The sequence below is a fragment of the Balearica regulorum genome, chromosome 13, assembly GCF_011004875.1.
Source record: "Balearica regulorum gibbericeps isolate bBalReg1 chromosome 13, bBalReg1.pri, whole genome shotgun sequence".
Classification (NCBI taxonomy): domain Eukaryota; kingdom Metazoa; phylum Chordata; class Aves; order Gruiformes; family Gruidae; genus Balearica; species Balearica regulorum.
Genome location: NC_046196.1, coordinates 22,460,849 through 22,475,724, shown reverse-complemented (window position 1 = coordinate 22,475,724; position 14,876 = coordinate 22,460,849). Strand labels below are relative to the sequence as shown.

Below are 14,876 nucleotides of genomic sequence, written 5' to 3'. Positions count from 1 at the left end.
AGCTGCCAAATTTGGTTCAATGAGCAGGATGTGCCTCTCGGCACAGGGAGTGTTTCCCATGTGCTGATCTATTTGGCCAAGCCGAAGGTGAAACACGGTAAAACTGTGCCCACTTGGTCTCCTCTAGCGCAGCTCCATCATCTGGTGGTGTCAGCTTCCTTAATTTCAGTATCACCCAGCACGGCCCCAGGGCCACAGGGCCGTTGGCCAACTCCATCCCTCCTTACTTCTGCACACAACCTTGGTGCACAGCTTCGTCAGAATCATGGCCACAGCATTTTGATGGCTTCCGTTCTGTCCCCACCCCTTGTCGGGCCATTGTATTGCATCGTCACCATGAGGGTGACAATACTGAGCAAACTGCAGGAAATTACAAGAAATAACATAACTGTTGAACTTGGATAAAACAGGTCGTCTTCCACTTCAGCTTATCCTGCTTAACTTTATTATTTTCTATGCAGATTCATCCTCCCCCTTTTGTGTACGGCAGCAACTCCCATGCACGTAACCTAGGGCAAAAACGCATACAAGAGTATCTTTCCATTTTCAGACAACACAGCTTTAAATTAGGACTAGAAGCTTGTATTTTTATAAATAGCAAGTACTACAAATCCAGAAATTCTAAATTTAAGATTACACTGTAATAACACCTTGGAAATGTGTCACTGGGAAAAAAAAAAATCAAAACCAAACAAACCAACATGACCACAAGCCTTCCTGGTTCACAAAATTTTGCTCTTCACTTTCATTTAAAGCTTAAGACAAACTTTACAAATAAGACCATAATGACTGTGGAACTGTACACAGAATTTGCAGCTAAACTAAAATAAAATGAGACTGTCTCACGATGCTGGATTTCAACTCCACAATCTACAGCTTATACCCAGAACTTCTAATTGTCACATACTTGATTGCTGTTATTGTTTTAGAAGATGCTAGCTACTTTGCTTTCCCCTTCTACTATCAATTAACACATCAGAAGTGATGAATGAAATAAGCTTTGAGACCTACAAAGCCTCAGATTTAAAAAAAAAATTGCTCTGTTCTCTTGAAAATTGAGAGGAAAAAAAAATTCATCTTCAACTGCACCACCACCAAAATCATCAGCTGCTTTTCTGAACTTCTTGGTGCAGAAGAGCTTCTCACTTCCTCGATTCCAAATGCTCCAAACCAGTTTAGTGCATAGAGTGAATTCAAAACTGGTTAAAACAGTATTTGTGGGCATCATCAAGCACAACCTACCACTTGGGTTTTTTAAAATGAATAAATTATAACATCCAATATTACTCATCATCAATGTCTACAGAGTCTGCCTGCCTTCCTCGGCACTGGGTTTGGAGGTTTCAGGTGTGGAGAGACTCCGTATGGGGCATCCGCTATCTGGAGCCCCTTCCTGAGGGGTTCAAAGAGGATACACAGCGAGTGAAGCACTGATACAGCAGTACGGAAGATGCCTAAGGAATGTTAGCACCCACTTTTGAACAGGAAAAAAAATTATAATCTTTTCTTAGGGTTTTGGGTAATGATACGTTTAAGTCCATTATCCATCACATGTAAGATGTATACCTTAGCTAAAGCCATGGAAAAGTGACCTCTCAAAACCACCTTCTCAGCAGGGAAGACTGAATACTTGGAACTGGCCCCCCACCCGATCAGAAGCTTCAAAAATGCCGCATCAGTAGATCAATTCCAAATAGAGCAGAGCGACAAAAATAAACACAGACACATGCTAGTGATTCAATCAGAACAGCCTTGTTTCCACTTACAAGCAGCCCCGGCAGTTACCATAGCACCAAATTTTTCCAGACTCCTACCGCACCTCAGCCCTGCCCAGTTGCTTTTTAGAATCTGAACGGACTGAACCAGCCACACTTACCGCCAGTCACAACATCGGCTCTGCCTCTTTTATGCACGCACTGGCTCTCCTCGGCCGCAGCAGATGAACGACGGACCTTGGTAGCGAGCCCTCATGCCAAAAGATGCTGGCTCTGCACCGCACATGACCAGCAGGATTGCGAACATTTTTCCCCTCTAGATCTTACAGCACCATGACCATGGTAAGAATAAATTCAAAGAGACAAAGCTGTTTGGTTCCCTCCCCCAGTTCCCAAGTATTTCAGCAGTAAACATCAGCGTGTATGCTGCTACCCCAGCACAGTGAGGTTTAAATAGGATGGCATTCCCTTCTGGCTCCTAAGAGAACTTGCGTGGTGGATTGTGCAGTGTAGATATTTTCAATGGTGCAATTTAAATTTGTATATTTAAATATGTATTATTTTTTGCTTCTGCCAATAAAAGACTTTCCCTGGAAAAGTGATGGAAAGAGCCAAAACGATGACTGTACTTCTAAATTAAAATTTAACTCTTAAAGATACAAAAGGTCTCAGACACACTGACTCAGCCAGGAAGCATTATATATTGCCACCGGGACAGGATTTGACTAACCTAAATCCAAACAAAGGGATCTCTTAAAGAGGCCGGTTTAACTGTTACACAGTCGTACAAGTAGAGGAGCGCACCGACAGCCGCGTTTGGTCTGTCCCCAGAAGGGGAATCCACCCATGTGACAAGCAATTCTTCGAGTCAAACGATGTTTCTTCGGAACAAACATGATACCCACAGAGCCTGCCAAAAAGTCAACGCAAGAGAAGTTTTTTTGGCTAGTCTAAAGCTACTTTGTGCGAGCAGCCCACAGAAATCCCCATGAACCCAGCAGAAAAACTTAAGAACAGACCTGCCCTCTGACAGCAAGTAGTAATGCTCAAATTCCAGCACTTGCATCTATTTGGCTTTTTCAAGTGCAGGAATGAAGAACTCATTTGTTGGGTAGCACAGAGGAGAACACCGCAACAGAACTCAGGTATACCTGTAGTTTTTATTCTTCAGTTTTAAGGATCCCAGGAGCAACGAACATCTCCCTTTGAATGCCTGGAAAGCGCCCAGCCCTCAGGAGGCATTGCTATACGCAAAATAAATAAAGGTGGGGCAGAAGGAGGGAGAAAGCAATTAGTCCGTGGTCCTAGCTGGACCAAGGCAGTATACTTTAAACAAAGAAGGAGGTATTTCTTTACCCAAAAAGCTACAAGACATTCTCCAAGAAACTTAAAAAGAGTACTCATCTCAAATGTTAGTTCTGACAATTAGCACAGCAGATTTATTAAGGCTCTGCCATGAAAAGAATGATATTATGTTTCCCCTTTATTTATTTCTTAACCTGTTGAAAGGTACCAAGTCAGGATGGTGAAACAATCCATGCCGCTCCTCTCTCGAGTGCCTGTGAAGCTTACCTAGAAGGCAGACAAAATTCACCCCATCTGAAAGCTGGGGAAACGAACATGAAAAAAATACATTGGTTTAGCACTGGTTGGCTATCTAATGGTCACAAGCCTAGAACTCTTCTTTACTGTGCGGCATCACCCTGACACAGAGGTCTCTCCTTACAGCACGCTTTACTACGTATGCCGAGATACACCGAGGCCCAAACTTCAAGAGTTAAAACCAGAGACGTTAAATTATTTGTTTTGCAGGCCACGACTTCCCTTAGAGCAGTCATCCCCTGCTCAGTAGTGAACTAACACTATCACGAACACACGGTAGAAATTCCTGGGATGGCATTTTATTACGTGGCTCAGCCAAGACGAAGCAACGCAGCTTAGCCACACGCTGAACCTGAGATGTTCCTCTCTTCCAGAGGTGGGTTTGTGATTCAAAGGCTTGCTGCATCCTGTGTTTTTTTCTAATAACCACACCAATCTGGCAGGAATCCTGTCCTCCCAGCTATCATGCAGCCCCGCTCTTTCAACACGCAGAGTTAAGTCTAAAATAATCAAGCGAAATTATTAAGTTAGAGATTAAGAATACACCCCATCACACTGGTAGCACGTCAGAGACTCTCCTAGTCCCTTGTGCAAAGCTCCGAACTATCGTTCTTGTTGTCTGAGGTGGGCCCTGGCTTCACGCCAGGTTTAAAGAGTGGTGAGAAATGATAACCCATATCAATTTACCACCTGAAACCGCATTGTCACGGCGGGGGGGGGAAGGAGCATGTTATTTAAGGCAGTGAAAAAACAAGTTACATCTGTTTAAAAAAACTACCTATGGTACATAAAATACTGGATTCCAACAGTCTCTGACTCCTCAGTCTAACAATAAATACTTTGGAACTATTTCATAATGGAATATAACAAATTTCTAAAGTGGAAGCAGTTCTGGTTTTATTCATGGATATTGTGCTGTTCTGTAACTGCTTCAGAAATAGAACTGACAGGCTCCAGAAAGAATCCCAATTCCTCAAGCGGAGGTCAGTAAAAACACATAATGCAAGGCTGAAAAGAAGTAGATAAAGGCAAGAAAATAAAATTCTTAAGAGCTCATTAAAAACAGCTACGAGTATCCTGAGGCATGGAGGACTCCACTGCACATCAGCCCTTCGAAAGGCAGAGAAGCTCTAAGAGCCCAAGAGCATGGAAGAGAAGGTGAGTGAGCAGAACAAAATTAAGAGGCAGCAATTTGGTGACATAACACATCTCCTCGGTCTGTTTACGAGTGACAAAACTAGAGAGGAAGAATAAAAAACTATTTTCGGTAGACCTAGGTGGCAAATTCCCAGCTCCCTTCCAATTTTAGGATCACGTTCAACTGGTATCTGTCAGCTATAGGAAGGGCCAAATCTGTCCCTTTTCTGTGTTACCTTCAGGAAGGGAAAAGGTCGATGATGTAGATTAGCAATATATGTAGGAATACCAAAAGACAGAAAACACAGATCGGAGATGAAGACTTGACTTGAGCACCATTTAGGAAAGAAAAGGTGTAATACAAGCCTCACCAGGTGAAAATCCCCTCTAGGATCTGGCCAGAATAACTGACTTCTCCACCTGCCACCCCAAACACCACCACATCCAACAGGACCCCAAACCCCGCAATGCACCGTGGTCGAAACCAACTGTATCCGAAGCTAAGGTGTCCCACCACCTTCGTGTTCCAACTTTTGATTTTTTCACTCCTGATAGCTGACGTGTTCTCTAAGTACTCATAAAGTTCATACAAACCATGTCAGTGGCAAGCACATTCAGTCTGGGAACAGCATAAAGCATTACTGATATTAATTCTCTGATTATTTATTCTGGTTACACCCAATTGAATAAGTAGAATTTTTGTTCAGCTTGTCCTGCTGATTAACAAATGCCCTGTTCAGAGTTGCTGAAAATTTTTATCCGATATATTAGGGAAGTTAAACAGGTTTCCGGGACTGCCAGACTAATCAACAGGCCATTTTTCCTGGTGGGAACAAAGCCTAGAAAACAGTAAAAATAAAAGACACTGGAGTACTACAAATATCTAACAGAAAGGCATCCTAAAGAGGGCAAGTCATATAAAGACTGCAAGTTTCACGCTGAAGACTCATCTTGCATTTCAGTCCATCCTAACAGGCAGCATCAAACAGCAGCTCGAGTTCCTGTTTTCTCCACTAACACACGGGACCAGTGTAAACGCAATACCCAAATCAGAAGCAAACACTCTGCTGCCAGGTAGCTAGTTCTCTCAAGAGAGAGAGAAATTGCCTAATTTGCTCTGGTTTAGGCTTCGATCAGGAAATTGATATTAACAATTCTTATGCAAGGAGGATTTACCTGCTAACACAAGTTATCATGAAATTACAGAAAAAAATTACTGCAATATTTACATAACTATCTTTTTTTAATGTAGAAAACACACTACAGAAAAAGTAACGCACACAAAGTTTCGACAGATGTATTTCTGAGAGAAGAATACTTTCTCTTGAAAGCAAAAACAAATACCCAGAGTTAGGGAGAGCGCCGGGAAAGCAACCCACGGGGAGCCCACAGCCCTTTACACGCTGCCACCTCCACATGAGGAACCACGGCTAGATGTGGAGAGCACCAATACAAAGAACTTGTAAAGAAGAAGGCAGATTGTATCTCCGGGTTTGAAACTGCAGTGGGGAAAAGGAGATCCGGTCTTATACCACAGGTACACTGTAAACCCCGTTCCTAGAAAAGCCGTTAAGAAAAAAATCTGGGGGTGCAGTCGCGTAACACCATTAAGAGGATTCAGCTTCCCAGGGTCAGTGGCTGAGCTGAAGAAAGAGTCAAGCTCCACAGCAGTGATAAATTCTTTAGCAGTTCATCACCCCAGAGCTTCCTAAGTGAAGGAAAAGTTATATATAAAAACTCTACAAAAGTTATGCAACTTGAACAATGTAATTATTGAGCAGAGAATTGCTTAGATCCATAACCCTAGAACATTTAAACAATTAGTTCCCATTATTCTATGATTTAACTGTAAACATATTCTGAAGAACTGAAGCGTAATAATGCTTCGCATATTCTAAAGATGTTAAGTTGATTTTGCTAGAGTTTACTTTTGCCATATTCCTCCTTTTCTATAACAGATATTCAGAAAGAGTGGAGGGAGGAGGAAGAAGAAAAAAAACCAAACCCAACACACAACTTTTCCTGAAATTTTTCTTCTTTACTGGTCAAAATCTCACAACTCTAACTGGAAGGGGAAAAAAAAAAACCCCAAACCACCACCAAAACACCAAACCCCAAACAAACAAACAAAAAACCCAGAACGAAGTAATCACAGCCTGAAATCTGGGAGATCTCAGACTTCAGACAAAGCGCGCACATCACAAGTGAAAAAGTCACATATCATTACTGCCATTTCATTTCCTAATTCCACAAATTATTTTAATGAGAAATTGATAGGCTACCATTACAACGGATGGGCCCGTGACACTGCTATAAAGCACTGAGTTTCAATTTCCACTTCATCGATTTTAAAAAAACCCCAAAATTAAAAATGTTATCAACTGCAAATCAGATATTCCAACCTCACAACTTGCTTTACATTGAAACAACTGCTCTCAATTATTACTCCCTTTTGCAAGAGTTTAGCAGAACAACGACAAAGAATAATAGCTCATACGAGACGCCACCAATTAACGTGAAACCTCTGCAGAAAATGAGAGTATCTCTACACCTCAGAGCACCAAAGCACAGCCAGTCAGTAGCTGAGCAAGCAAGACTGTTTGCACAGGGGAACAAGGGGAGAACTGTTTACTGAACCTACCTGGGGGGATTTATTTATGTGTTGGTCTGTTTAAATGAATGTCTGTGGAACAGCATAAATTCAAGTAAGCAGACATACCTGCAAACAGAAGAACAACCCCCTCTCTGTGCTGGTTTTGGATTCTTGGAAACCAGGATGGAAAAAATAAAAAAGGGGGAGGAAATCAATTATTTACAGGCTTATCAGATACAAATAAGGGATCACAGAGCACATGCAGACACTAGAAATCCTCAGTTGCCCCAGAATATTCCTCAGCCTTCCCTACAGCCACATCCAGACACGCGTGACGTTACAAGGCGCCCATGGTATAACCAGCCCACGGATGCACACAGACAACCGTGCCGTTAAAGCCACCGACGGCAGAGCGCTTCACGGACAGGCCTTCTATCAGCATCTGGAAACCATTAGAGCACGCGCCTGAAAGGCTTTTCAAAGAGCGCTCACACTCACCATATGCTGAGGAGAAATGGAAAGTTGGCAAGGAGAAATGTAAGCAAGGAAGAGAGGGGCAGATTACTTGTTGCTAATGTAAAGACTGCTAAACAACTAACACATCTGACCTTTATTTTTCTTTTTCGGTCAGAGAGAAACTAAGCTATTTTTAAGTCTGAGATATGGTGCACTCGTGTAAGAAAGCTAAAGGAAGATTTTAAATAAACTACGGTATGGAGTAAGCTAGATTAGCTCTTTGACCGCTCTCCTCAAAGTACTCTTTCCTCCCTCTCTCAGAAAAACGCCCACAACCTAAGCTAGCGCTCACCGACATCTCTGGACAACGGGCCGCACATCTCAAAGCAACCGTGAAACAGTTCGAGCCGGTGCTGGAAGGAGGAGGACATCAACACACCCTGCTGCCCATGTCTTCCCACCTTCCCTGTTCTGTCCTTCAAGGTCTCCTCTTCCCCACTTAATGCACAGAAAGCACTGTATCAGGGACTGATCCAACAAAAAGAGAGTTAACATGATCCAGCTCATTACACAGTCACTAGTGCTGGCACAAAGGAAAGGGTTTAAAAAAGAAAAACAAAAAAAACCCAAAAACATCATGTCAAGAAGAAAAGCCAGACTGGCTCTTTCGGCAGCCTTTACGGCTCAAAGTCCTCACAAAACGGCCTGGCTGTCCTGGCACCGAGGGCTGTGCCGCCTCCATCCCCTCTGCTCTCCTTTGCACAGGACGCGCGGAGCCACCGTGGACAGGCGGCAGGCTCTGCCGCTGCCGAAGAGGTCGGGCTGGCTGCAGAACGCCAGCACACCAAAGCATCCATGAGTCCAAAAAGCAATTACCAGGAAAGACGGCTGTCGACAGCAAACCGCCACTGCAAGGGCAATCCGCAGACTGCTGGAATGTCTTTCCCGGGAGGAGCTCAGAAATGGAGAAAAGGCTGCGGGACAGGTGACTTTTTGCTAGAATCAGGAATCTGTGGGGTGTCCTCCCCAGCCTCACTCCATCACAACCCACCGCGTGGCTAGGGGAGGTAAAACAGGTGAAGAAATTGAAACGGCCATCAGGAGCAAGCACTGCCACCCACGAGACAAGCCACCTTGCCACAAAGAGGACAAAGATGAATCGTCCTCCTGAGTCACAGCAGCCTGTAAGTTGTGGGTTTGACTGCCCTACCCTGATGAGTCTTACACTGTTCCTGTTTACCAAGCAGAGAACATCTAATGGGGAAACAGAAGCTGCGAGATGTGCTGACAAATCAACAGCAAACAGAAACACGTATTTGAGAGAGAGAGGGTAAGAGTCCAGCGCTTCAAATATAACTAAGGTTGAACTGTTATAAACACCACCGTGATAAAAGCATGAGTTATTTGTGGCAGCTCAGAACATGAGAGTCACGTACATTTCTGCCAGTCTGTTCATCTGAGGAATGCTGGAAGCAAGCCATCCACAGAACCACAGAGAGGTCTGGGCTGGAAGGGACCTTGGGACCTTCCTTCTTCGTCCACTTGCCCAAAACATAAGTAACTCTCCAAGTTATATTAGGCAGTCTGGGGCCTCGCCCAGGCAAATTTGAAGATGGAGATGTCACAGCCCCTCTGGGCATCCTGTTCTGGTCCTTAACCATTTTCAAGGGGAAAATTTCTTATGTCCAGTTGATGTTTCCCTCACCACAACTTGTGACCTGTTGCCTCTTGTCCTTTTGTTCCAACTGACAACACTCAGGAGACACGTGCACAATGGCTCAGGAATTAAGTACCCAGCGAGTCCTAAGACAAAACTGTTTAACGACACCTTGAATGGAACTAAGCGAGGGTTGCTGCAATCCTACCCTTCCCTCTCCCAGCTCAGCCCATCCCTTTATTGACTCACCTTCAGCCCGCGTCAGGGAGCAGAACCCTGAAAAGTAGTCCTCAAAGTTAAAAAAAAAAAAAAGCAGCCAGCAATTTCTGACAGTGACGTCAATAGATTAAATCATCATCATTATTTTGATGTGGCCAGTTTTCAAGCAGTTATCTCCTGGAACCAGCTCACCATAGGACCAAGCCACAGATGGTCAGCATGAGGGAATGCACAGAAACACGTGGCAAACGGAAGGGCGGAATCCCACAGCCTTGCCTTGTATCATCCTAAAGCGGTGTGGAACCACTCCCTGTGTGTTCAGCATAGACAAGGAGGTGAGGAGAGGGCTGCAACTAGAGACTGTAAACTAAATTCTCCTCTAGGCTCCCAGGATAAGAATCAGCTCCCCAAACAAATATTGGCACAAACAACAGATCAATCTACTGACAGATCTGATTTGTTACGTTACCAACTGTAGCCTGGCAGCCTCCCCTCTCCCAGAACAGAAAAAAACAAAACAAAAACCACAAAAATACCCCAGTAAATAAACACGACCTCTTATCAACAAAGACTAAAACCACCAGGATGAGAAATGACCACCCTTCAGCTAAAAGTAAATCTCAGTCACCGTTCTTTAACTCAAAGGATTGTGGTTATATCTCAGTGCACGAGCAGTGGAAGATCCAAAGCTAAGAAAGGCTGATAAATCTTAAAAGTTTCTTAAGTGCACCAAATGGACTTTTTGCATGCTGTACTTCCTTGGAAACATCCGCCAGTAATCCAAGCTAGATTTTACTGATGCCAAGGCAAAAAAGTCTAGCGATGGTAAAGGGAGAGTTTTCATAAATCATTTCATTTCCTTCTTTAACAAAAGCACCTTTACGGACCAGGTGTGGTAAAGGGCAGGGGAGAAAAACAATGCGAAGAGGAAGCTTTTCTGCCAGCTACAGGCGCAGCGCCGTGGCAGTCTGAAGCACCTTGTCTCTGCGCGGCTGCAGTCCCTCCCTCTTCCCTTGCTGGCTCTGGGGTTTGCAAAGCCCAGCAGAGAAATAACCTGCCTGAAAAACAGGGGGAGGTGAGGAGGTTTCTTTTTACTGCTAGGATACAGTGTGGTGGGAGGACACAAAGGAGAGAACCACTGGATTTAAATCACCTTAGCCCCATGGAAGTAACAGAAGGGGGATGTTAAAAGGCGGTACCGACACCTCAGTTGTCTCGATAGCTCAGGTTTCTCTACCACGGTGACATCGCCAAGCCGGAACTGGCACAGTCTGATGCCAACTCAAGAACAGCAGATCGCATACGGGCAACATCTCTCGTCAGGCTGCAAAGAAGTCCTCATGTGAGCTTCAGGATTCATACGTAAAAGCCACTGGGAGCTTCTGTCCTGCTTCTTACCTGCAATCTTAGTTTCTGTTGTTCGTTAGCAACTGTCAGCATCTAACCAGAGCGTAGAGTGCTAGACTAACAATTTATCAGCACGGAAAGATGACAGCTTTGAGTTGTTGAGCAAAAAAATCAATCACAACTCCTCAAAGCACACTTCCTGAAATTCGTTCCGCAAAAGTATTTTGAGTAAGTCTTGTTTTGAAACCTGATCGTTCACATTTTAAACCTAAATGTGAAAAGCTATCTCAAACTTCAGCAAGGGGGACACAGCGAATAACACCACGTGATCCTCACCTCACCACTCCGTACAGCATAAATAAAATAACAATTTACACCTGAAGCATCCACTCTGGATACGAGCTCAGAAAAATTCCTCTTCCTCTCCCCTTGCTAAAGGGCTTCCAGCTGAGTTCCTAGGGACATGCTCTACCACCTATGCCACTCGAAAACTTCCTTTCATTCCCTTCGATCCCTTCTTTAGATTTCCAGACTTTTATTCCTTTAAACTGAAGCCAGCATGGTGTAATAAACCCTGGAGAGCATCCTAAGAAGCAGGATGTCTCTGCCACAGTTCACTATTACAACGTACCAAGCCTCCAACCGGCAGACTTCAAACTTTAAAGATGAGACACACAAAAGTACCTTCTTAAGTGACAGATGGGCAGCAGCTACAATATAAATTCACAATTAAAAATCCCCAGCACCACAGCATGCAACATAAAAATTGGAGTACTTTCTACCAGGAAAAGAAAAACAAGGCACAGAAATGGCCGAGACATCAGACAAGCTCTCCGAGGCTCACCGCTGCACTGACTTTGGATCGTAGCTATCAACACCTCATGTTCGTGTTGCTGTAATGTTAATATACATGGCTCCGTACCTTTGGAAGTATTCCTGAGAATTGTAATTATAGAATACAGTAAAAACAACAATAGAGAACTCTGATCTTGGGAAACAAGCAGCAAATTCCATTGTGTCGCTGTAAGATTGATCTAGAATGCAGTAAGGGGTAAGTGCTGCTCAGTGACCTTTCGTAACGTGATTTCTTTGGAAAATTGTCTGGAAGTTCACTGTAAATTATTTCCATTTTAGCAGTTGCATAAACTAATCAAGTGCAGGGTTTCAAAATATGACAGACAGTTAATCGCCAAGTCAGTGAAGTGGAAGAATAAAGATGGTCATTTCCCCGCATTTATAAAGCGTTCAGCCCCGCATCCACCTCTGCACAGATAACCTAGTAATTATTATCAGCCTAAATGCTGCACAATTCGAGATCCTTTGCAAATCCCTTCACAAATAGGCCAGTTCTCAACTCAACAATGACAGCAAAAAAATTCAACAGTGAGAAGTTAGGACTTTCATTTAGTTTTTAGTAGGAATGTTTGCTGCTCTGCCCTAAGACCCCTAAACCAGCCAGAGTTCAAACGATATTCTTGAAGGATTAGACTGATTAATTGCATTCTATACCTGTGTGGCTTTCCCATCAGCACAGTTATACCTGCCATACTCATCCTTGAGCAATGCAAAATGCCAAACACACACACACACAGAGCAGGCTGATACCTTTATATCGATTAAAAATTAAATCTACACCAGCAGTAGAAACCCAGACCTTGCTAGAAATACCCCTTGATGGCTTTCCCACATTTCCCAACATCTTGAATATTGCTTTAAAGGAACTCCACATACATCCTGGTTCAAAATCCTGCCCAATGTAGCGAGCGCAACACCGGATGAGATGCAAAACCCACTGCCCGTTCAGTTCGCTGAAGTGCCGCCTAGTAAGGGATGGCTGCTTCGAATGCTGTCGGCAGGATTTGCTGCTTTTGCAGTTCTTCCACTTGCTACCGTTCAAAGGAGTATAGACAGACAGGGCAAATGCAGTCTCAACTGCAGCCTACAATATTAAATATTATCACAAAAAACCTGATTTGACCAGGAAAAATGTTTTGCTGGTTCCAGCAGTCTCCCAAGCTTCCACAGTTGTTATCTGTCACGGCACTCCGTGATGCGATCTATCCTGAGACAATGGCTCGAGTCTAAATTCAGATCCTAGACTGAAGTAGCACAGATTCCAGCCTATATTCACAATCATCTCATTTCCCTCACGTTGAACGTCTTTTCCTTGATCATGCATTCGGGGATTCTAAAAAAACAGTCTCACGAGTTCTCCTCCAGTGCTCAAGTACCGCTATGACTACTCTTCACCAAGCAAACATCTCTCTAACCGTCCAAAATTAAGTTCAAGGTTCCTCCCTTCTACTTCATTTCACTTCTGATAATTCCCGAAATCTGTGTGACCAGACCTAGCTAGCAAGAGGAAAAACTATTTGAATGTACATTACACCGGAGACCTAAAGTCTCCTAAATTTGTACATCTGCCCGTATCAAACAGCACAGAAAGCAGCTGCATAAGTGCCTCTACTTCCAGTGCGTTCTACCACAGTTACATCTAGTAACCGAGAGAATCTAACCTCCTGATGTACCTGCCTGTTACACCCAGCAGCCACGGGACCTCTCACCCTTCCGGAAAGGAGGTCAGAGTACAGCAGAACAGCTATATACACATCACCAAGCATCAGATTCAAATAAAGCACTTACCCATCTCTACCTTTACTGACGATCTTCACTTCAAAGTAATAAATGCCGCAGGCTGCGGGTATAGGGTGCGTAGCCCTGACCGAGGCAGCATCTTTGTGATTTTTACCGTGACCTGGGAAAGAACAGAGCTGTAAGTACCGATGGGATTTGAACTCTCCCACGTTTTGACCTAAACCACCATTTTCTGAACACAGCGGGGATCTGTTTCGACAAATATCCAACAGTTTAAAGCACACTTTTCAGGGAACCAGAACGCACAACCCTGCGCCGCCACCACGAACGTTCCCTACGCTACGAGCACCCTGGTTTTTCCTTTGTTTTCACTGCAAAGTCACTGAGAAAGACTCGCGGTACTACCTCTCCCCCTCCCCACGTATATAATTTGAAGACCAACGTACCCGAACAGAAGACAAAAATGATTACACAAGAGGGGAATGACATCAGTGTTTACTAACCAGGCAGGAAAAGGAATGATCGGTTCTCCGCTGGGTGGTAGGGAGAACAGCTTCCAATAGCGAGCAAGAAAAACAGCGGTGCGATTCCCCGAGTCCTACAAGTCTGCGAGCGTCTATTTTCCGTAAACTGGAGGAGCCGAAGCCCCAGTTACGCGGCGTCTCGACGCCATCCCAGCCCCGGGCCGGGTTTTAAGCAGGATGACGGGGTAAACAGGCGATGTGGCTACAGCGAGCGCCCGGCCCGGGCTGGTGACACTGCAAAGCGTTATATAAGGCGGCCGCTCCGCCGGGGGACGAGCCCTCGGCTCCCGACCACCTCGGGAAAACCCGGCGCCTCCTGGGCTCCGGTCCCGGCACCCACGCCGGGCAGCCCGCCCCGCGGCCGGAGCTCGGCGGCTCCCCCCGGCCCCGGCCCCGGCCCCGGCCCCTTCCCCCCCCGGCGCTGCCAGACCCGCGGCCGCCCCGGCGGAGGCCCCGGCTGCCGGCCCAGCCCGCCGCCCCACCGGCCCCGCGGAGCCGCCGGGCCAAAGGACGCGCCGGGACCGCCCCGCTCCAGGCCGAGGCCGAAGCCGAACCCGGCGCCGCCGCCGCCCCAGCCCGGCACCTTTGTAGTGGACGCGCAGGTTGCCTTGCGAGAGGCCGATGTAGTTGTACTTGTCCTTGGGGCTCCAGGACCGCGGCAGCGGCGTCTCCTCCTGGTTGACGGCGGGGTAGAGGCGGCGGAGGCGCTGGCTGAGCTCCTGCTCCTCGGGCGGGCACGGCAGCGCCGCGTCCCCCCCGTGCAGGCTCCCCGCGCCCGCATCCGCCATCTTGGATTCGCTTTGTGTCACCGGGCGGGGAGCGAGGCCCGGCTCCGGCCGCCAGCCAATGGGGTGCGAGCGTGGCCACAATGGGGCCGCGCTGCACGACGGGAAACGGAGTCCGGCGCCGCTCCCGCCCGCCCGCCCCCGCGCTCGCTGGGACTGCAAGTCCCGAAATGCCCCGCGCTCGAAGCCCCGCCCCTCCCGTCGGCGCTCTGCACGCTGGGAAGCGTGTTCCCCCCCCGCCCCTCC

General features: G+C 46.0%; 1 protein-coding gene across 4 annotated transcripts in view; it reads right to left on the bottom strand.

Annotated features, from left to right (window-relative positions):
* The window catches only part of RANBP10 (RAN binding protein 10), a 76,474-nt gene extending 61,751 nt beyond the window's left edge, over positions 1–14,723 (bottom strand). The window contains exons 1-3 of one of the 4 annotated variants that reach the window (XM_075765207.1): positions 14,429–14,557; positions 13,825–14,079; positions 13,370–13,481 (exon numbers count right to left, since the gene is read on the bottom strand). Coding sequence is in view for 2 of the 4 variants with exons in the window: in XM_075765206.1 (XP_075621321.1) it covers positions 13,370–13,481; positions 14,429–14,633 (317 nt within the window). In the remaining 2 variants the exon portion in view is untranslated. Of the gene's footprint in view, positions 1–13,369; positions 13,482–13,824; positions 14,080–14,428 lie in introns of all 4 variants that reach the window. The other 3 variants (XM_075765206.1, XM_075765205.1, XM_075765208.1) reach the window with 3 other exon arrangements.
* Positions 14,724–14,876: the final 153 nt, after the last annotated feature.